A 21,916-nucleotide genomic window follows, 5' to 3' on the forward strand; every position below is an offset into this window, starting at 1 on the left:
GCATTCAACAATTCCTTTTCTTTTTGCCAGTTATGGTAAATTCAAATCCAGAAATGTTAAGCAGTTGGTCTTTCTCAAATGGTATTTTGCAAAGTAGTAATCCAAATACCAAAATGCATCTTGGCATGTATTACAATGAAAAAGTGTTGACATGCTTTCACACTTTATTTCATTATTTTTTCAAGGAATAAAATACCAGTAAGGATCCATGCATTTGCCATACTGTAAACTCCTTGTTCTTACTGAGAAGTTCTTACTCTTGCAGACAATCCCACACAAATCAATGCTTCCTTCCCTTAGATGTCACATTAAACTAACTCTGGGTTTAAGTTGTGTATGGGATTTGCAATCTGTTATAGTGTAAGTAAAGAGGATTGTCGGTATTTATGGAGCAAATGCTGGAAAACAAGAAGAGAATGACATCTGCTTTAAAGTAACCACAGATAGTGTAACTGGCATATTTTGGAATTCTAAGGCAACAATGTTGGACCAGCATGTGAAATTCTGCTGTAGAGTCCAAGTTAATGTAGTGCTTTCTTCTGCAATGGAGAAATATTATTTTCCCCCCTTTTTTTTTTTTTTTTTTTCTCTAATTCAGTGATAGGCAGCAATATAAAATGCCAGCATTGCTACCAGGTAACTTCTGTATTTAACTTCTGCATTCAATGAACTCCTTAAGATAGCATGTAATGTCTGGCTGGAGTAGCACACTCTTTATTGAAGATGATCTATCCGGCAATATTCAAGTATATTAAAAACACACATGCATATTTTTGCAGACTTGCAATTTAATGTATTTTCAAAATTCACTACAAAAATGCGGTTTCACAACTGTAACCACACACTGGGACTCCTACAGTAGTATGGATAATGTACAGATGTCTTTCCCAAGACTACCAATACTGTGCATTGTGCAAATTGTCTAGGACTGCAATCCTTCCTCAGCAGCAGTTGGAAGAAAATTTGTGAGCTGAATACTGATATCAAAATACAGATTTAAATAATTTACTCTTAAAAACATTCATATTTATAACCTCTTACAGAAAATAAAACAATTCATCTGATTATCAGATACATCCCTCAGCTTTTCCAGTTCCAAGGTATACACAGGTCTCCATCCTGCAGCACAGAGTAGAAATGCGAAACGCAAAGGTGCATGCCTTGTAGGTAGGGCAACGATTCCTCCAGCAGCCTCTTACAGCAATCTATCATCTGTGCACTGGAAACACTGGGCTCCTTATACAGCCGATCCAAAGAAAATCTTTCCATAGAAGTATTGATCAGCTCCTTCTCTGTAATCATCATCCTAGCAAATGGAGACAACACAGAGTGACAAAATTACAACTTCATCTCTTAAAACCCCTGCTTTGAAATAAGCATTTCAATATATATTGAACATGTATTAAAACAAGAAACACTGAAATAAGTAGATTATATGCATGTAAACAAAGTATCGATTAATGTACAGCTATGGTGGAGATAAGATTGTTATGCAGGCTGATACACATGTCTATCTCAGAAGTCAGAGTGAATATTTTTCCATGACTATGGGCACTGCATGCCCATGGACTCACACTTCAAAGCCCATGCCATGACATTTTTTGCTCACTAACAGGGAAAAACACAAAAAATAAAAATCCTGTGAGGCTCCATTTTTAATGTAAGGAATTAATATATTTAAGTAACATTGGAAGTTGAGGTTTTAAGCATAAAATCATGTTCATAATTACTCTGTCTTAATTAAACCAGTACTCTGTATGTCATCAAAACCAACAACTGACAGGTACAGTAAACTGATGCATATTAAGTGTGTTAGTAACTTTCCAATTGCAGAACTTTGTTGATGTATTTGGACCCAATGATCTTAAAGGTCTTTTCCAACCCAAATTATTCTGTGAATTTTGAATCCAAAGATTTTTTTCCTTTACTCCAGAGAAATAAGACACCACGTGGCAAACTCAAACTACTCAGAAAGAAAGTTAATGTGTAGATATAATTAAGTCACTGGAGCTGTGACTGATCAACTGATGAAGAGAGTTCAGGTTCAGCCAGCCCCACTAGCTCGGGCAGTGTGCCACAGGAGCACAGCTGCACTTCCAAGCCAGCCTGGCAGCAGACACAGCACCATTGCTGCCCTACAGCACAGACTTGTGCTAGACAGGGGAGGAGCTACAAAGCAGCAGCACCACTGGGATGAGAATCAGCCCAAGGTAAGCACAGACACAGCTACTGAGACAATTTGCCTCACATGAAAATGCTACTGTAGGGCCTTGCCACTACTCTCCAGAGCTCAGGATGGGATCTCTGTGTGCTTGCGTGCCACTGAGCTCTGCACAAGAGCCCAGCCCACTCTGGCAGTCAGTGACGAGCCGAGCCAGTGAGTTAACCTAGAGCAAGCCTCTCCTCTCTATGGACCATTTCCATGCCACTCTCCTGAGTGCATTCCCAAATACCCAGGCACCAAGCTTTCCAGTTCTGTGAAATCTTAGGCTCCTTTGAAGGAATTCCAGTTAGCTGGAGAACTGCAGGTTTGTTTTCTGTCACTCACACAGGGAGGTTTACATCTTTATCACCACACAAAAGTGATACTTTACAGAAGCATGGGAAGGAGAATCCTGCATCACTAGAAGACTGACATTATCCACACAGGTAACAGAATTTTCTAGAGCAGCAACATTTGGATTTCCTTATGCATTCAGGTCAGAATTACAGTCACTCTATGCTGTCCACTGCATGTAAAACATTCAAGTCCATATGCAAAGTATAGCCAGTATATCTCGAAGTATTTTCCTTTATCTTAGGGCCTTTTTAACCACCACATGAGGCTAAGGAAATTCAGAAGGACATGAATGAGTCCAAGGAAGCATTAAGTGGAAAAGGAGTTTTTTGCTTCAATAAAAGAGGAAATACGACACAGCTACAAAACAAAAGCACAGGTGATAGAGAATGACTCTTTTGTATTTCCTATCACACAAGAACAAAAGAATGACAAGTTAAATCAAAAGGCTGTGGGTCTATAAATCACAGAATACCTCCTCTCTTTTTCATATACACATGCCATATGTGATTCAAATATGCAATTTACTGCCATTGGATATTTGGAGCCACAAAATACAAACTGGGTCAAAAAGTAGCATGACAATCAAGACCAGGGAAAATAAAAAGTCTACTGATTGCTATTAACATGAGATAATGTTTCCAGCTTCAAGTATTTTCTCAAGTGCAATCAGACAGAAACTGGAAGGAGTATGGAGTAAAAAACCCACCAGATTTTTTGCCCCATGCATAAAGCCACTCCATAACCTAATGGATGATGGGGACAGACATTATGAACCAGTATAGCTGTTTACTGTTTCATACAAACCAGCAATTATCCAGCACACAAGACATGCATCTTGGCTCTTATGTTTTTACAACACAGCTGCTTGTACTCTGAGGACACAGTTTTCCTGGATTAGTGTCTTCATGAAGTGTGGTAGTGTGAGGGTTTTTGGGAAGTGAGTTACCCAGATGCAAATGCATATATTTGCTACAACATCCCTCCCAAAATCTATACACAATACTTTCCCAGCTGTGACATGTGGACAGTTACACAGAAACTATTCAGTAGTTACAATTTATATGGCAAAAATCCAATTTCCAAGATGGAACTAGGGTTGTGGAAAAATTTAAAAAAATCATGTTTACTGAAGTCCACCTGCAAAATGTATCTTTCCAAGTAATAAGTCTTAACAGAGCTAAAACCACACAGCCTTCAGCAAGACTCATGCCTAAAATAACTTCACAGAAACATATCTGGATTTATATATCATGTATACACTCATGACATTGTGAGAGTTCAACAACTCATTAAAAGCTCTCCAAAGCAGATAAATAAAGTCGCAGTAATGACCTCTGAAAGGACAAGTACCACCCACTTACCTGTAACAGTATTTTATTAAAAAAATCCCAGTATCTCTACTTCATCCTCAAGGACACAGCATACAAGGTCAAGAACTAAATTTACAGTTCTGATGGATATTACAGAGCATGGCCCTAATATTAAGTATGGTGCTGTGACTCCCTATCATAATCTCATCCCACTGGCACCTGTGAGAGGGTACCCTCAAGCTGTTTCTCTCACCATTCTCCCCCAATTTTCTTTTTCTTTGCCTTGTTAGGTACTAATTAATATTTTTCTCCACTAACTGACCAACAACTAGAAATAATGATTCTCTAGTTGATCTCAGTTATTTTTAGTTTAGATTTCACTGCTTTTTTGTCACATTTGAATTAACATTAATAAAAATTCTTGCTTTTCTTATTTGTTGAGAAAGTGTTTTCCACCTCTTAGATGGGGAAGTAATTGTAAAAAAAATTATGCAATTTTGTCTTGTTAGCAAAGATATTTTACTTCTGAATGAAGTACAATTGTCTCTACAAGGTGAAAGAGGGTATTTTCTAATAACTGTTCACTATTGCTGGAATTCTTTACTTAGTAAAGCTGATGGGTAAAGTTCTATTTTAGATACAAAAGGAGTTTTTCCACCAAAAGAGTATGAACACATTCTTTAAAATTCTCCTTCTCCAAATAAAAAGCAGGACATGCAAAGATTTTAAAATGCTAAATGTATCGAGTCACACAAACACTTACTCCTCCTTTCTTTTCAAATTCTCTCTTGCTTCCTGTGCTTTGGAAAAAATAAACCATTGAAGAGCTGCTGGATCACAGACCGTTGGGATCATGAAGTGTCCAAATTCATGTAAGCTTGGTGCATATCTGTCACTAATGAAATATGATGGAAGTAAAGAATAAGGTATAATTATTTAATGCAATCATTTATCTATTTATATAAATTACTTTTAGAAAAATTTCTAAAGATAAAGAATATAAATTAATCACAAACAGAATAATTGGTAAAAAATTATCAAGTTTGGTTCATGAGACTAGAGAAATACAGTAAGTAACACTTTTTAAAAATTACATTTCAAAAGCAACTGGCAAGAATACTCAAAAAATATAAACACCAGCACAATAGCACAAAACTTTTGATTTAACCTAGCAAAACACTGTAAAACAGACATCACTTTGAGTCCAAGTTGAATGAAATTAAGCAGGATTTTCTTCAGTCTGATTCCTTCTTAACCCATAAAATTGCACCTAAAACCTTCAGAAACAGAAAGACTTTAACATAATGAAAACCTGAGATTGTATCACTTTTCTTCTTAGTGAGAGCAATAACCAGTGTAACAAAAAGAAGAGTAAAGGCTCTAAAAGAAATCAACCTTCCCTGCCACTACCTACCTTTCCAGAATCATTTGCAAGCCTCGCAGACTGCGAGGATGAAAAGGTAGTCTGCTGTCACGTAGTTTATTATAGAAAGAGTTCAGAATCTCAAAGTACTCTTCTAGAGTCAACAGAGGTTGCAGTTCTTCAATATATATTACTTGGATGCCTCCCAGGAGTTGACTTATCCGATCTTCCAAGAGCAGCAGTCCTTTTTGAAGCTTATAGTAATTTGGCAGTCTTTCAAAAATCTGTGCGTACACACGAACAAACATTTTCTGTGTTACAGAGCTCAAAAGTTAATTCTAATAAATTAAAAAGTAACAAGAAACTCTAAAAGAGACACTTAAAAATGCAAACATGGAACTCAATGGGAAAAAATTAAAATCAAAGAACACCATAGGTGAGAAATAATAAGTATATACATATTGGGACAAGATATAATCTAACAAGCTTTAAAGTATTTTATGTATTTATAACATAAAGGTACCAAAAGGACACAAAACCATGGATGGATGTCCACTATATGTTAAGAAATTAATAGTCTCAGATTAAAAAAAAAAAAAAAAATCTGATGCCTATATAAAACGTTTATCACCACAGTTATAGGGGTAGAACTACTCCTCATACAGTAGTCACTACCTACCATCTATCTGCTAATATTATTTTAAAGTAGTTTTCATTAAAAAAAAAAAAAAAAAAAAAAAAAAAAAAAAGAAAAAAAAAAAGAAAAAAAGCTGCTGCTGCAATAAGTCAAGTGATTTCAGAATTGTATCTTTAGAAACCCAGGAGAACATTAGAATAGACAGCAGATTGTTCTGATAGTAGAATGAGACCAGCTTTTGGCACAATAAAATTTGGTTCAGCATTTGCATTTGTTACAGAGAAAAACAGCAAAAATCCTTTAAATATTGTAACCCTGACCAAACATTCTACAAACTGACTTGGACAGTATTCTACTGCTTCCTTCTTCTAGTAATTAGTAACAAAAAAGTAATAGCACTTAGGACTGCTTTCTAAAATGAGGTAGAATTGGACAAATAAGCTCTCTAGAAACCAACTCACCAACCTCATCAAGATTTTCAATGACTTTCTGTGCAACATTTCACATGCTTTTTAGTGCATTTCAAAATAAAAGGCTTTTGATTTCAGGTTCAAATACATAACAGTCTTTTGTCATCCCAAGCAATTACCATCACTACAACTAACTACACACATTATTCCTGCATGGCATTTTGTGTGGCTTTATGATGCCTTTGGAAAAACCTGCAGCAAAGATAAGAAAGGTGAAGCATTTATCTTTTCAAGGAAGTCAGTGTTTATTTTAGTATAATCAGAACACTTTTACTGCAACGACTATCAACACTCTCAATTCTCCAAGTTTTCTATTAAATTCTAGTTTCTCAGTTTAAGTTCTTAGCAAATTGTTCACACTAACAAGCCATGGATTGTTCTCCCCTCTCGGTGAAACATATATAGGCAAAAATTCAAACATCACCAAAAAAAGAAGATCGAGTGTTAACTTTTCATATTATTCACTAACTGGAATACAGAAATAGAATATTCTGATATTCTAGTAGAGTGAAATTCCCAGCTATGAAATTCCACCAATAATCCCCTTTACAAAGAAGTATTTTTTGATAAAACTATCAGGATGTTTCAGTAACCAAGATTAAAGAAAAATTCCTCAAGTGACATGTTGATATTGCTACATATTTAGTTTTTGGTCCTTTGCATACAAGGCTATCATTTAGGATGTCAGAAAGCTTATCAACTCTGAACTTTACACAAGCAGCAGCAGAGTTGACATAGTCACTAAAGATAAAATTCTGCAACATCCACATTAGCTGCCTGAAAGAACAAAATGGAATGACAGGGTTGGTTAGTAGTCATTGACTGAAATCATCTGTTCACAGCTTCCTTTAAATCTCGTATTTACAAAAGATTGGAATAAAATCTGATCATGGGACTGAGCTCTTTATGGATCACAAAGTATTCTGCCAGGACTCACTGCACAGACTGGAACAGTGCATGACAGATTCGTTTTCTTTATATCTAATCAGAAGTAGTACTGACTTACTAATGAAAGCAAAGATCTAGCAAAGACTGTTGTTAGTAACAGCACACACAGGATCAAATTTCAAATGCAGTGTACACCATTATGCTAAACACATTAGCTAAGTGTTTGCTTTAAATCACTCATCAGTTATCTGCACCTATTAATATTTTGGTTATAGTTTAAAAAATGATGTCCCAACAAGGGGCATTTTCATTTAATTTGAAGTCTTACTTTGGTCCAGTGATGGTGAACATCCATGGTCCCCAGCATGACGTGACCTGCTGCACTCATACCCGAGCGGTCTGTAAATACCACCGTGCGTCCTGGAGATCAAACAAAGCTCTTTACTAATTTGGGTTACTGCAGTCATTCCTACAATTACTGAAGACTTAACTAGGCTGCTAACATGTCACAAGCAATGTATTTCCGCAGCACAAATGCACATGAGCAGGTGCTTCTGTTATTCTCAACATTTTGAAAGATTCTTGAAAAGCCCAGTTTCAAAATTTTTTTCATGCAAACCTGACCCAGCATTTCCCTTCGCTCTGTTTGAACTTGATAGATTTTTATTTACTTTTAATTTTTTCTTATGACTGCTTTTAAAATGTGAAAAAATGTCATCAGAGAGCATATTCAAAGAATCTGTACAAATCATGTATAAAGCAGGAAACACACGCTATATGCTTGATGCATATACAAAGTAAAAGTTGGTCAAATAACTATTAATAAGGCCACTCAACTCTATTTCAGAACTCTCAGCAACATGCAAGCTGTAAGAAACACTTGCACGTTATGTTTTCATTCTTTTTTAAAATAGAGACAACATAAAAGGCTAATTCTAGGGGGATAAATCAGTTTAAGGGTGAGTGTGTTTTTTTAAGTTGAATACAAAGATCCTCAAGAATTCTTTAGGGTAAAAGCACAGGCAACTATTTACCAAAGTAAGCTTCCACAAAAGTCTTCAGTGTGATGCAAGTAGGAGCTCTTGCTCTCAGAAATCAGTTTTCCAAAATCCCAAAGAAAGAGCAACACTGACTTCAAGGCACCTTGTACCCTAAGGCAACATTAACTGTACTTGTATAATTACTGACAGGTATTTATCCTGTGCATTATTAAATATCTTCAAAGATGGAGACTACAACAGGTTCACAAGACAGACTTCTCTAACACTTTCAGTCTTTAGCATGCTCAGGAAAAGAAACAAATTTGAAATCTGATACTATTTAAAACTACTATTCACTGTGCTTCCCATTCCTTCTTTTGGCAAAGGATTAGGTGAACCCTCAAATGAAAGTCACTCAAAACTGAGTATCTGCAGACAGGCATAAAATGTGGAACTACAATTAGAGGAAACAGCCACTGCCACAGGTCAAACAGCTGTATGAGAAGAATGACAGGTCAGGCTTACAGAATATTTCAGTTTTTCCTGAGAAAATACTGACTTTAATATAGTTATTTTATGGAATACATGAGAAAAGAAAGCAGTAGCATTTTAAAGCTATTCTAGTAAATCCTCACTAGGGTTAGAGACCTAGTCCCATTTTTGTCTTGAATCTACCACAGGCAACAATCTATTGCTACCTCCACCCTTAGAGAGGTTCAGTTTAATTTTTTTTACTTTCATTGCTAATACTAAGTATTTATTAAGAAGTAAACTAGAAGCTGAGTGCAGTGAATACACTCTAAGGAAAAGTCACTTTAAAAAAATACCCAGTAGCTTTAAATGTAAGTTCTCCCCAGCTTTTCAGTAACTCTATCGAGTTTGTTTTTGCAGTCATTAAAAGAATTTGTAAAAAGAACTAGAGATCTCTTGTCACAGACGACCTGTGCTCATTTCTGAATCAATACTATATTAGGATACATGAAACAAGCAACAGAAATACCTTTAACATTTTCTAGTATTTCAGGTCGCTGTTGGACCAAGCGACCCAGACTGTGTAGCTGGCTACAGCGGTGAGCAATGCCCCAGCTTCTCTGCCACCTAAATAAAAGTGTAATTGAAAGCATTTAATCCTTAATATTATTTAGAAAAAAAAAAAAAAATCACAGAAGTTGAGATGCAGCTCAAAGCCTTATAACACAAGCAAAATGGCACTCCAACAGTAATAAAAGCAAAGGCTACTCAAAAGCTGTCCATGTCATATGCTATTTGAACCGATAAAAAGCCCAAATAAAATTCCAGTGTTTCTTAAAGTGAGTCCCAAAAAACAAACAAAGAAAACCAATACCAGGAAAAATAAATATGAAACCAGGTAGACAGAACTTTCCCCCAATAAGAAGGGGGTTACTAAGAGAACAGCACCAGACAACCCAGTATTTGGTTTGGTCATGGAGCATGCAGTTTGTTTGGACACTGTGTAATGTTTGGCCAGAGGAGCAAATACAGTATGGAAGGACACTGTCTTATTTTCTTTTTTTTTTTTTGTTCCTAAACCAAAGCATTACTATGATTCCAATGGAAAGTTGCTATGTATTATTCATATTTTACAGTGGAGTAGTTTTTGTTAAACCATACAGGAGTCAGGTGTTACCTTGCTGGCTTTAATACACTTCGTTTTGACATATTTTCCATCACAGACTGATCAGACTGATTGCTCAGCAAATTTCAAAAGGCACCTAAATTGTGACGTTGTCCCAGTGCATTGCAAAAATGCACCTTTTTACAGACTTCTGGTTGATATAGAACTGTCTCGAAGTGGAAAATTCCTATTCCTTTATTGTATTGTGTCTGGAATTGAGTTTATTTTCCTCATAACATCCATATTTTGTATTTTATTAACAGTGATCATTTCTTCCCACTCTTCCCCCCACCATCAGCAGGTAGGCTGGGGTGGACAAGATGCTGGGAGGGGACACAGCCAGGCTGGGTGCCTCCTACTAACCAAAGGCATATTCCAGACCATAAGTCATGTTCAACAATAAATGCTGAGGGAAAGGACAAGGAAGGGGACCCTCATGGTTATGGTGTCTGTCTCCCCAAGAAAACATTACACATGCTGAGGCCCAACTTCCCAGAAGTGGCTAAACACCTGCCCACTAATGGGGAACAGAGAATTAATTTCCCCTTTTGCTTTGCCTGAACTCACAGTTTTGCTTCACTTCAGCTATTAAACTTCTCCCTTAATCCACAAATTTTCTTGCTGGTGCTTTTCTTGTTCTCTTCCTCCCATTCCACTGGGGGTGTATGAGCAAGTGTTTGTGTGGGTACTCAGCTGCAGGCTGGACTCACCCCCATCATCTCATTTAGGGAAACCTAACTGGCAAAACCTCACTCTTTGGGATGCAGAGAATGGCACTATGCCACAGCACTTGTGAGGCAATTTAATCAAATACAAATAATTCAAATAATTATTTGCTGTTACATAGCAATATCACTTTGCAGCACCAGACAGGAGCAGAAAAAGGTGGCCATTTCTTCATCTGTCCCAAACTTATACATTGAATAAAGCCAGTGACCCAGTTATTTTTCAGATCTCTGTAAACACTAGCATGAGGCTCCAGAATCACAAGTAATAGTGTCCTATTAAGATACTGGCTTGTCAGAATTCCAATACTCACATTCTTTTCTGAATTATAACAACATAACTCATGGAAGGTTAATAACTATTCACAGAACACAATAATTTTAATGTCTTTTAGAAGCACAAACTATTTAAGAAAATTAATATAAGCCATGAATAAAAACAAACTGATGCACTTAATACTGAAGACTGTTTCAGAATGTTAAAAACCCTCACCACAGCACAGTTACAGAGCATTAGAAATTGTGCTCAAAAAACCTGGCTTCAGCTTAAAGGAAACCAGGGTCTTTTGCAGGGTGAAAGGATAAAAGCATGATTTTAGAAGCTCCAACTCTCTCTTTCCTGGTTAAAAAAAAATAGAACCTAACACACTAGCCCTTGAAATAATCCCCCAAAGTTTATTCTTCCATTTGTGAATACCTTCACAGCCACCTTCCCTACCCTGAATATCTCACCTCACAACATCCTCACTCAAAGGCATAAAAATTAAAAAAGGATTGCGAATTATTTTCTGGAAAATATTCTGAAGAATCAAGATCTTCAACTGCACTCAGATCTTTCAAACAAACAAATCTCCTCCAGAGAGGGAGAAACTAAACACCAGAAGAAAGAACATTTTTATTAAGCATTCACAGGATGTCATTATGAACCACGTGCAAAGTTGCATTTCACTGCTGGTCTAGTTACCTTTGTAGATATTAACTTGAATTCAGGAAATGCAATTTTAACCAGCAAAACATCCAAACTAACACATACACGCCAGTTCTATTTCTGTGTTTGCCTCAACCGGAGTCTACATTTTCAGTTACAAACAGTTACAAACCAGGAGGTCTCCTGGAGCAGATTGTAACAGGAAACTTTCCTCCCAGTAGAATACTTCTAGAAAAATACTCAGTGCAGTAATACTTCTTCAAATATGAAATATAGCTGTTTTGCTGAAATAAGCTTTTAAAAGTTTATAGCATAGTATTAGACAACACTTCCTTGCTTTGATTGTCCTAATCCAAATTCAATTGATCTAATTAATTACCTGATATCTGAGAGCTGGAGTTCATGAGAAAGTTCAATTTTTAAACGTTCTAATTCTTTTCTAAGCGGCAAACTCTTTTTCAGCTTTTTTACTGCACTTGCTTCATTATCATCTAGCCAGGACCTGAAAGAGGAGAGAAAATGCTCAACAGTAAAGCATGCTGCTGTATCATGTAAACTGTACAGGTAACTCGATTCTTACTGATAATGTGTTTCAAGTCAAATTATCAGGTAAAGGGATTTTTTAAAAATAGAGGATAGAAGATGAAATTGCTAAATGCTTCACCATAAGATATTTACAGAGGAAACTCTGGCACTTAAGGTCTTTGGAGGGGACTAAGAAATCAAACAATCAAAAACAGTAACTGTGTTAAAACTGTAAGACTTGGATGTGTTTGTGAAAGGCATAAAACAACAGATCAGTGTGACTTCAGGGGAGATCTTCAGAACTCTGTGATTTAATTTAAGGAGCTTCCACACGTGTGCCTTTAAAAAAAACCCCAAACAAAACCAAACACATCAAAACCTAACCAAAAAAACCCCAAAGTGATCATAGTGGACTATTAAATATGTGAGGTGGTACTAAAGGGCTAACTTAGGTAACCTTTACAGAGCTGACATGAACATAGATTAAACAGGTCAAAGTTTTATAGTTTTTTTGCCAATAATCACAACCAGACAAACATGACTCTTTGGGTACATCAAAAATTTCAGTAGGTAATTCTGTTTCCAGGAAAATATTACTTTTTAAGAGATTTAAACTTTGTTCATAGCATAAACTAAATTTCATACTCTAATTTTTGCAAGCAAGTAGTTCCATTCTCATTTGTATTTGAAGCAAAATTCAAACTCAAGTAAAAAGGGAGGCCTGATGCCAGCTATGCATTAAAACAAGACAGTTAATACGTAACTGTATAACCTTGTAAATGTGTAAAAATAAGTAAAAATATTTTCTAGCATGTTAAATTTCAGTTAAGTGTTTTATAATTGTGTACATTACAGTAGTTTTATTCGTGAGGTGGTAAGCAGGACAAGGGGCATACTTTGCTCTGAAGGTTCCTCCAGCACAGTTCTGCACTCATTTCAAATGGCACCTAAATCTCATTGTTTCAAAAAATTTTTCAAGGCCCCAAAATGTGCGCCCTAAAATGAGCACATACAAAATTTTGAAACCACCAACTTTACTACAAAACATGCTAAATGTAATGCAAGTTCAGCATTTATAACTACATTGATTTAAATATTAAGGTTTTCCTGCTGAACAACACATGAGAAGCACAACACTGAGATACCATATACATTAAAACCTTTTAACCTTAGTTTTCATGTATTATCTCCCACCCTCAACAGAATGTGATGATATAGATACAATAAGGATAACCACGTAAGTTTGTGTTACAGAAGCCCTGTAAGAGGTAATGAGCTATTTGGAGCAAGTGGAGCCTCTGTCTCCTTTTGAATTGCCACCAGTATTCCACAAATCTGAAAAAGTAGATCAACCAAAACTAGATTGACCAAACATGACTGCTGGGCAAAGAGACAAGAATGCTTCAGCTTTGTTATTCCAGAATTATCCAGAATCCAGTGTTATTCCACTGTAGTTATTCCAGAAGGTCAATTGAACTCTAATTATAAAAACTATGGCCAACATATTGGACAATGAAGTTTTGTATTGTTCAGTGTTTATTGCCTACCTTTAAAAAAACTCAGCATTAGAATAACACTAATTTAGGTTCCAAAATTTCAGTTCAATGAAAGCATTACATACAGTAAAGTTGTTTGCACTCTCTGGGCTTGCTCTAATTCCTCCTCAGGATCCTTGAATCCAGTAAATGAATAATAAGTCTTATCCCATTTGATAGGTCTGTTCACTGTGCTCTTTGCTTCCTTGTGGGGCTGAGAGTTCACATTCAAACTCTGAACATGCTCTGTAGACAAACTGCAGGAGTTGAGAATATCTAATACTGTGCTCAGGAGATCCCTGGTATGTAACGTAAAACTGACTGCTCGAAACCCTGTAAAAACAAATATTATTTAATTAAAATCATTTAAAATGCATTCCCATTTCTTTCCTCTTACACAAGAAGCTAAACAAGGCACAGACAGTTGGAAATTATGATGATACTGTTACTTCAATACTCATTGCAAAATTCACAGGCAGTTTAACTGTGTCCCATCACTTAGCTACTGGGCCTAATTTCCCTAATTAGCAAGTGAGCTTTAGACTCAAGGGCAGAAGACAACTTCCAGTTCAAACGTTATGTTAAGGAGACCAGACATAACACTACTCTTGAAAAACAGTATGATTTTATTTCCTAGCATGAGGGTCCCTCACAATTTGCTCAAGTATTTTGACTGTCAGGATATAGAATGTAAAACTCTTCTGTCAGGTAAGGCATACTGGTACTGGAGACAAATACACAGAATAAAGTTAATCAAAAGCAACATCCCAAATTTGGCAATATTTTTTGTAGTCTCAAAGAGAAGAGACAACAAAGAAAATTGAAACTTCAGGTATTATACAACTTCTGCTTAGAGAATAAGCTCCTACTGATTCTGTAAGTGCCCTAACATTGTGAACTATACATGAACTGCAATGAGGACAAGGACTCAACTGTTGCTCCAGTTAAACATGGCAATGGTATTAAAAGCAGAAATATTATCATTTACATGCACCTTTTTTACTTCCTTATACTGTAACCTGACCTCAGGGCTGTAATGCCTCATTCTTTCAAGGCTTTTTAAAGCTTAAGATGTTTAATTACTTGGGATGGTCCCACCTGCCTCTTCTAATACAGAATTTCATGGTTTGACAGGATTTTATTCAGTTGAGAAGTCATTATGACTGCACAAGGCTAAGCAATGGTCTGAAGGAATTTAAATACAGGAAGATACATTCTACACGATATAAGAGCACCTGAAGCACTGAAGGATTCCTGAACATTAGAAGAGTTTGGTTCTCTTTCTCTTACATAAAAAGTAAGCTGAGTTGGCTTAAAGGAACGAAATCCAGGTTTCTGCAGATTCTCCAAGTAGCCATTTAGCCTCTTCAGAGAGTTTTCATTTACTTCCTGTTTTAAAATAAAAACAAACAAATTACAGATGATGAATTTGGCCATTTTTCATCTAAAACTTTTTAATCTTACATGCAGAATTAGGTTTCACAAAATGTCACTTGCTTTTAACAAGCAGTAATACGGTTCATATTCTCAGCATTTATAATTACCTTGCATGAATAAATTTGTATGGTGTATATTTGTGCACATTCCAAAACTCACTGGCTTTCAAACTTAAAGAAATTCATTGATTCAAATATAATGCACAGCATTTCATAGGGATAAAATAAAATGTATTATAAATTAGCCTGGAAGGATTCAGTATTTTCTCTATAACAACTAGAAAATATGATTAACAAATAAGGGACTTTTAAGGGACCTATCCTTGCTAAAAAATAAGGAAGTGCATCTTTTTGTTCTCTAGTACCAAGCATAATTAATTCTAACATTACTTTTGTCTCTCTGACAGCAGGAAAACTAGAAAATTTTCATCCTTGATACATGAAATATTTACAAAGAAAGCATACAAAAGTTTTTTACCCTCTCTTTGGGATGCTGGCCAAAGAAATCTGGATGTACAGCAAAATAGAAAGGTCTGAGAGCATTGATGGCATCAGCGCCTGACAAAGTTCTTGACTGAAGAACACACTGCAGCAATATCTTGTCCAGACATAACCTAACAAAGCAGTAAAATGTTTATGTATCATGCTACCCATCAAGTGACAAACTGATATAATTACATTAAAATGTGACAGAATGGAGTAAACATTCATAGTTGCATGTATAATAATTTTAAACTGAAGAATTTAAATTAGGAGTCTGAATTCTGGATCTTTCCCCTTGGGATTAACAAAGCTGTGTTTTGACAGTGCCAATCCAACAGGTTTGAGGAATGGTGGATGCTAATGGTTGAATAAGACATGTAAATAAGTACAGGAATTTCTACTTTCTCAAATAAAAATTCCCCAGGCACATTGTTAAAATTGCAAATACTGGCTTTAGTGGTATTTTTCGTAGACACTGCTGAAGCTGCTCTTAAAAGCTAACCCTTATGTACCTCTGAACCTTCAAGTTAAAAAGTCAAGCACACTATTTTTCAAACACTGCCAAAAGAATATTAAATTTTACCCAGGAATAATAATCACATTACAGTGAAAAAAACTTCTGCATTAGTTTTGCACTCCATACTTGTGTCCATTAAAAAAAAAAATCTACTTTCCTGAACATACTTTTATAGAAAACATTAAGTAAAAATACAGTACTTTTTGCCCTTTCATCTTCACTGAATTACAAGAAACCAGCACTAAAAGAAATTTAATGTAGGAGAAGATTGTCAGTTCTGTAACAAGCACACTCGTGTAACAGAAGACTGAAATGGAAAGAAAAATCAAGTTCTGCATTAAAAACCAGCAAAATATCCTGCCATAGCTCAAAGATAATATTCAGGTTTAGCAAACTAAGAAGCAAGAGAGCATACAGAAAAACAGCAAGAAAACTGAATTGGGGATATACAACAATAGGTTTCTCCTTCAGCTGATTTTACAAGCTAACAAATCCAACAGGCCAATTTTGGTGATTAACATTCACTTTAGTTTGCAAATCAGAAGGGCAGGGATTCTGCTCCGTTCAGCAGTACAGTGCAGTTTCACTCCTCTCAGTATCATTCAAACTGCAAGCCCCAAATAGGAAAATATACGCCAGATTAGAGACAAAGCTGCTTCCACCTCACACAAAACTAATAACTCTATTAATAATAGTTAGCAGGACTGTTTCACAGAGAGCTCTTTGTCCAGCATCCTAGATCAAATAATCGTCCTGGATACAGAAATGTGAGACTTTTTCAATTGCTATTATTAATAAAAAAAAAATCCCCAAATTTGTGCTCAGACAATAAGCAGATAGTTTTATTCTGGCAAATGATAGATGACAACATTTGAGCTGTCAAGCAGGTGCAGTGACCCTTACTCTACCTTTTTTCTGTCAACCTTCCCAGCTCTTCAATTAGAAACATGAAAGCAATGAAGACTAATTTTTTTTCTGCCTAAGAGGTGGGTAAATATTTAATTAGCAAATCTCAAAAGCTTGCTGAAAACAGAAGTTATTGTAGAAAAGTGGGACAAAAACCTCATGATGTAAGAAGGCAAATGGAATTCCAAATCCATTATGACTTAAAAACAATTTTCATGCATGTAGATGAAATGTAAGATAAAAAAAAAAGCTGAAATATATTACTGGCAAACATTTCCACCTCTTTGTTGGCTGCATCTTAGAGACTGTAAGACTATGACTAGTCATCACTACAGCCCATGATCCAACTTAAAACAGCAGGAGATGGTGAAGCACCACTGCAATATAATGTTATTAGGGAGAGTGAAAGCTCTTAATGACAAAATCATGGCACAGTTGCCCAGTGATGCAGGAAAAACACCTCTATTAGACCAGGCAAGACAGGAAGCAAAGCACTCGGGATAAAAGTCCACTTGGTCATAGGTTTTACCATTTTGTATCTGGAAGCACCAAAATAATTGTCTTGCTGAGAAAAAAAAAAAAGGAAATTTTTCTCTTTTTTCTGGTAGCGAGTGGACACAAAACAGTAAAAGGAAAAAAATATTTCCAGCAAAGGAAAGAAGTAAACTAACCAGTTACTCTTCTGATTGCAGTGGATTGCTATTCAAGAAATTCACATCCTCCTAGACCAAGCTGGTAGGAGGAAGAGGAGCTCAGTTCTCTGTTCACTTTATTTGTACACCACTTCCCACATCCACTCTCAAGCTACACTGCATGATGTTTTCAGTAGTTCAGAAAAGAAGTTCAAAGTATGGTTTTCATACCTGGAAACCATTAATCACACTTCTGCGTTTATAAATCGTAAAATTCCATCTGATATTCTAAATGAGAAACGGCCAAGCATGGCTAACTTTAGTTCCCTTGTTTTGTATCTAAACAACACTGTCGTGCTAGAAGGAAGGCTCAGGATTCCAGCCAAAAGTCTATTTTGAACTTGCTTAAAAGCGAAGTGCTCAAAGGCCAAAATTAGTCTGCGTGACAGAAGGAAGAACTCATTCACTGAAGGTGAAAGACAACTCTGAGGCATCTTTCAACTGAAGTGACAAAGTAAGTGAATTAAAATGGATTTAGGGGGAGAAAACGCAAGAAAGATGTTTATGGCTTCACTCACAAGGACCAAAGATTGTTCCAACAGCTTCATTTAGATCTGAAGAGCAGAGAAAAGCTTCATATTAAAATCAAGGTCACAACCACTTTGAGGGCAGCGTCTCCACTTCACGACATGAAACACAATCTCTACTAGAACATATTATGCAATCATACTGCAAGACTGATTTAATTTATTGTTTAAAGAATTCTTTTCAACTTCCTTTTTGTTCACATCTCTCCAAAGTTGAACTTTTTGGTGTGTAGCTTTGACACTGAAACGCTCCATTAAATTAAGTTCATAGTTATAGACTTATTCACACATTTTGAAGCACTAAGCTTTAATAACTCAATAATGCAGTAATATATTGGATATCATGTTCATATTTCTCATAATTAAGCCAGTTTAAACCCCCTGTTTTGTTGAGAGGCTTTTTAATGTCTCACTTGAGGACAGGCATATGGCTTTGGAGGATTTTCAACTGTGGATGCTCTGCTGAAAGCTTCAAGCTGTAAAGATGGAAATGTCAAAGAAATAAGCATGAAACAAAAATACCAAACCAGTTTCACAAAAATGCAAGTCATAAGCAAACACTGAAACACATGCTAAAGGTAAAATCAGGTCAGTAAGATGCCATACCTTCTCACGGTTCTCAAGCAGCAAAACATTTCAACAACTTATTGGTTGAGCCAAATTTCAGCCATCCACTAACTCACTTAAGAAAAAAAAAGGAAAAAAAATCCCTTTTAGAAATGGACATGGATATTCCCCCATTATTTACCAGTGCATTTTCTAAACCTTGGGTGATAACTTTTAAAGTCACAATAGTAATATAAAATTGAGCAACTACACATAAAACCTAAAGCTTTGTGTAAGAATGCTCTCAGTTTCCTCTACTAACAGTGAGTCTTGCCAATAGTAAGAGCTGTTAAGATCTTGAAAAGAGTTATTAAGATCTTGATTTGAGAACGAACATTTAGAGGTACTCCAGTTAGGGAAAAAGATTTCCTAAGAATTTTAAAAAGCAAACAAATAGAAGCTTTCTTTAGGCACTAACACATGGAATTCCAAGTCTTACACTCAAACAAATATTATTATTTTAAACCACACGTGCCAACTACTTTATGGGAGGGTAATATAAACCAGAGGGAAAATCACTGTCATACAACAATGCCTGGGAATCTTTATCAAAGGTTTGCTGATATTCATAAAAATTAATTAGCAATTCTTACTAGTAACTTCTGCACCAGGCAATTGTAGGCTACAGTTTGCCAACAGGAGACAAAGCACTTAGCATGTCAGAGTGCAAATATACACCTAATTATTAGGGATTATGAGGTAAGCTCCCTGTTGGCAATGTTTTCAAGCATTTTTTTAAATACTCTGCACTTATCAAAATAACATGCCTGTTATATATGCTGTTTTAAAGAACCCAAGGTGAACAGCTATCAGAGAAATATCATCCATGTTCTGATACAGCATGACACTTCCCATGCCTACTTTGCAAAACACTTGAAGTTTCAGAAGTGCATATTACTAATACAAATAAACTTAACCAAGAATCTAAATTTTCACTAGAGGCAGACAGTGGGAGGAAAAAAAAAATACTGAGCTAAAATATCCCCAAAACATTTGATAATTTTTGTCTTCTGATTTTCAGATAGGTGGGTAAAACAGTAACCATGTAATTTTCACTGTCTATAACAACAGTCCTAGTGATCAATTAAGTTAAAAACATTAACAAGCTCTCTGGTCATAAACCAGTTTTCCCTCACTGTAATTTTAGCTTCAGGCATTTGGATAGAGGATGGAAAAAAACTCAACAATCTCACTTAATCCGTGCTGACGCTTTATATAACCAGACAAAAGCATCATTGTTTCTTGCTTTAAATGCTCTATTAACTGCCTGGAAATTGGTACACTGCTTAGCTGAAAAACAAAACCTCCTGGGTTTGACTAAGTTTCACCTGCACTCCACCTCAAAGACAAACCCGCTGAAACATAAGAAAAATATGAGTTATATCGGAGGAGCCTTTGGCAGCACGGCGTCGCTGCCACCCCCAGCTCTTGTCTGCTCCAGGTGTTTACCCACACTTGGGGCAGCGCGGAGAAAACACCGTGAGAATCAACAAGATGACAGCGCTCAGAGAATGAGCTCGGGTGAACGTGACTCGCTCCCTGAAAGGAAAACAGCTGCAATGGTCCCACCACTAATAAATTTTAACTACTGAAAGCAGAGCCCTGATAGAATTGGCTTTAAGATCCGCTAAAGGCAGGGTCCTCCCAGAGGGCGGCAGAGCTGACGGCGATCCGGCTCACGGCCCTCGGGCACCCTCAGGAACGAGCCGCGGGACAAGGAGCGGCCGATGCCGGGCCGGGCCGAGCCGAGCTGAACCGAGCCGGGCCCCGGGGCCGCGCGTGCCCGCGCGCACGTACCGCCACGCGCCTGCCGCGCACGGCCGGCCCCGGCCCCGGTCCCCGCCCCGCTGAGGCTCCGAGCGGCCCGACCCGGCCCGGCTTGAAAGCAGACTCCCCCACGCACCGCCCGGGCTCGGCCTCGCACCGTCCTCCAGCCGCCGTCCGAGCGGACCCCCCGCGCAGGTGGGCTGTGGGTCGCGCCGCCTCCCCTCCTGCCCTCCCCTCGGGGAGCGGCGCGGCCCCGGCCCGGCCCCGCTTACCGCCGCGGCCGGACGGCGCTCGCCGGGCTCGGCCCCATCGCCCCCGCCGGCGGCCCTGGGGGGGCGGGGCCGGGGGGGATTCCCGCCGGGGGCGGGGCCGGCGCGCGCCTGCGCTCCCGCCCCCTGGCGGCTCCTCCTGAGCGGCCGCTCTGGGTGGGCGGGGCTCTCCCCGCCCCGGCCCCGCCCCCGCCGCGCGCCCCGCAGGCCCCGCCCCTCAGGGGCGTCTGAGGGAAGCGACCCCTCCCCACTCCAGACCGGCCGCGCCCCTCAGTCCGGCCGCGCCTGCAGCGGCTCCTCACGGATACAGCCGGGGAAATCCCCCACAGAAGGAATGCCTGCCCTTTTGCTGAGGGGATGGGAGCAATGTAGTCAAATGCTTGCGTGCGCGTCACGGCGCCTTTTGTTCTGCAGAAAGAAAACACCAAGTAGGCGAAGAACCAGGCACGAACCGTGCAGTCCCGAGGGGAGTGCAGGAGCTGCTTTCCTGCAGCTACACAGAACCAGTTAGGTCGGGAAAGATCTCTGAGGTCATCGAGTCGAACCTGGGACCGAACAGCACCGGCCACTAGACCACGGCATTGAGTGTCACGTCCAGTCTTCCCTCAAACACCTCCAGGGACGGTGACTCCACCACCTCCCTGGGCAGCCCATTCCAGTGTCTAATCAGCCTTTCTGTGGAGAAACTCCACCTACTGTCCAACCTAAACATCCCCTGGCACAGCTTAAGACCATGTCTTAAATTAGTAATGCTCAATGTACACATACATTTACACGTTTTTCTTCCAAGGTAGTTGATGTCAAAATGCAGCCGATACAGGGACATGGAACCTCGGAGCAAAAATGCCTATTGCTGCCCGTGTCCGAGAACAAAAGAACATTAACTGTTAGGGATCAGAATTATTTGCATGTCATCTATTTCCAGCCAGAAAAGGTTAAAAAGAGAACTGTCAAGGTTTAGGAACTGTCTGTAGTTCAGTGAAGCCTTAAATCAAGTTAACAATCTCATAGCCCTTGGGGGATTTTCATAATTTCCATAATGTGCAATGTGTTTTTCGCTTCCCAATGGAAGCCAATCAGTTATGTAAGCAAATTGGCTGGACGATTATGCAAATGAAAAAATAAATTTAATTGATTCAACAGAAAAGTGTGCTGT

General features: G+C 38.0%; 1 protein-coding gene across 3 annotated transcripts; it reads right to left on the reverse strand.

Annotated features, from left to right (window-relative positions):
* Nucleotides 1-766: 766 nt before the first annotated feature.
* Nucleotides 767-20,832, reverse strand: TCAIM (T cell activation inhibitor, mitochondrial). Of its 3 annotated transcripts, none has more exons than XM_083878173.1 (11): nucleotides 20,764-20,832; nucleotides 18,725-18,800; nucleotides 15,472-15,607; nucleotides 14,793-14,946; nucleotides 13,644-13,890; nucleotides 11,877-11,999; nucleotides 9,209-9,306; nucleotides 7,557-7,648; nucleotides 5,285-5,517; nucleotides 4,634-4,765; nucleotides 767-1,306 (listed from the first exon to the last, which is right to left on the reverse strand). In XM_083878173.1, the coding sequence occupies exons 2-11, from the start codon at nucleotides 18,751-18,753 to the stop codon at nucleotides 1,081-1,083; spliced, it is 1,470 nt and encodes a 489-aa protein (XP_083734299.1). In that variant the 5' UTR covers nucleotides 18,754-18,800; nucleotides 20,764-20,832; the 3' UTR covers nucleotides 767-1,080. The 3 variants fall into 3 exon arrangements, with proteins under 3 accessions (XP_083734299.1, XP_083734300.1, XP_083734301.1); XM_083878174.1 differs by lacking the exon at nucleotides 20,764-20,832 and adding an exon at nucleotides 20,628-20,691; XM_083878175.1 differs by lacking the exon at nucleotides 20,764-20,832 and adding an exon at nucleotides 19,318-19,551.
* Between the last annotated feature and the right edge of the window lie 1,084 nt (nucleotides 20,833-21,916).

This window comes from Zosterops lateralis (assembly GCF_965231275.1).
Source record: "Zosterops lateralis genome assembly, chromosome: 1".
NCBI lineage: Eukaryota > Metazoa > Chordata > Aves > Passeriformes > Zosteropidae > Zosterops > Zosterops lateralis.

Coding starts and splice junctions, on each gene's coding strand:
- TCAIM (XM_083878173.1), bottom strand. CDS start 18,753: ATGTTTTGCTGCTTGAGAACCGTGAGAAG. Junction 9,307..11,876: donor CTCCAGCTCTCAGATATCAG/GTAATTAATTAG, acceptor ACTTTTATTTAG/GTGGCAGAGAAGCTGGGGCA. Junction 7,649..9,208: donor AATACTAGAAAATGTTAAAG/GTATTTCTGTTG, acceptor TTTGATCTCCAG/GACGCACGGTGGTATTTACA.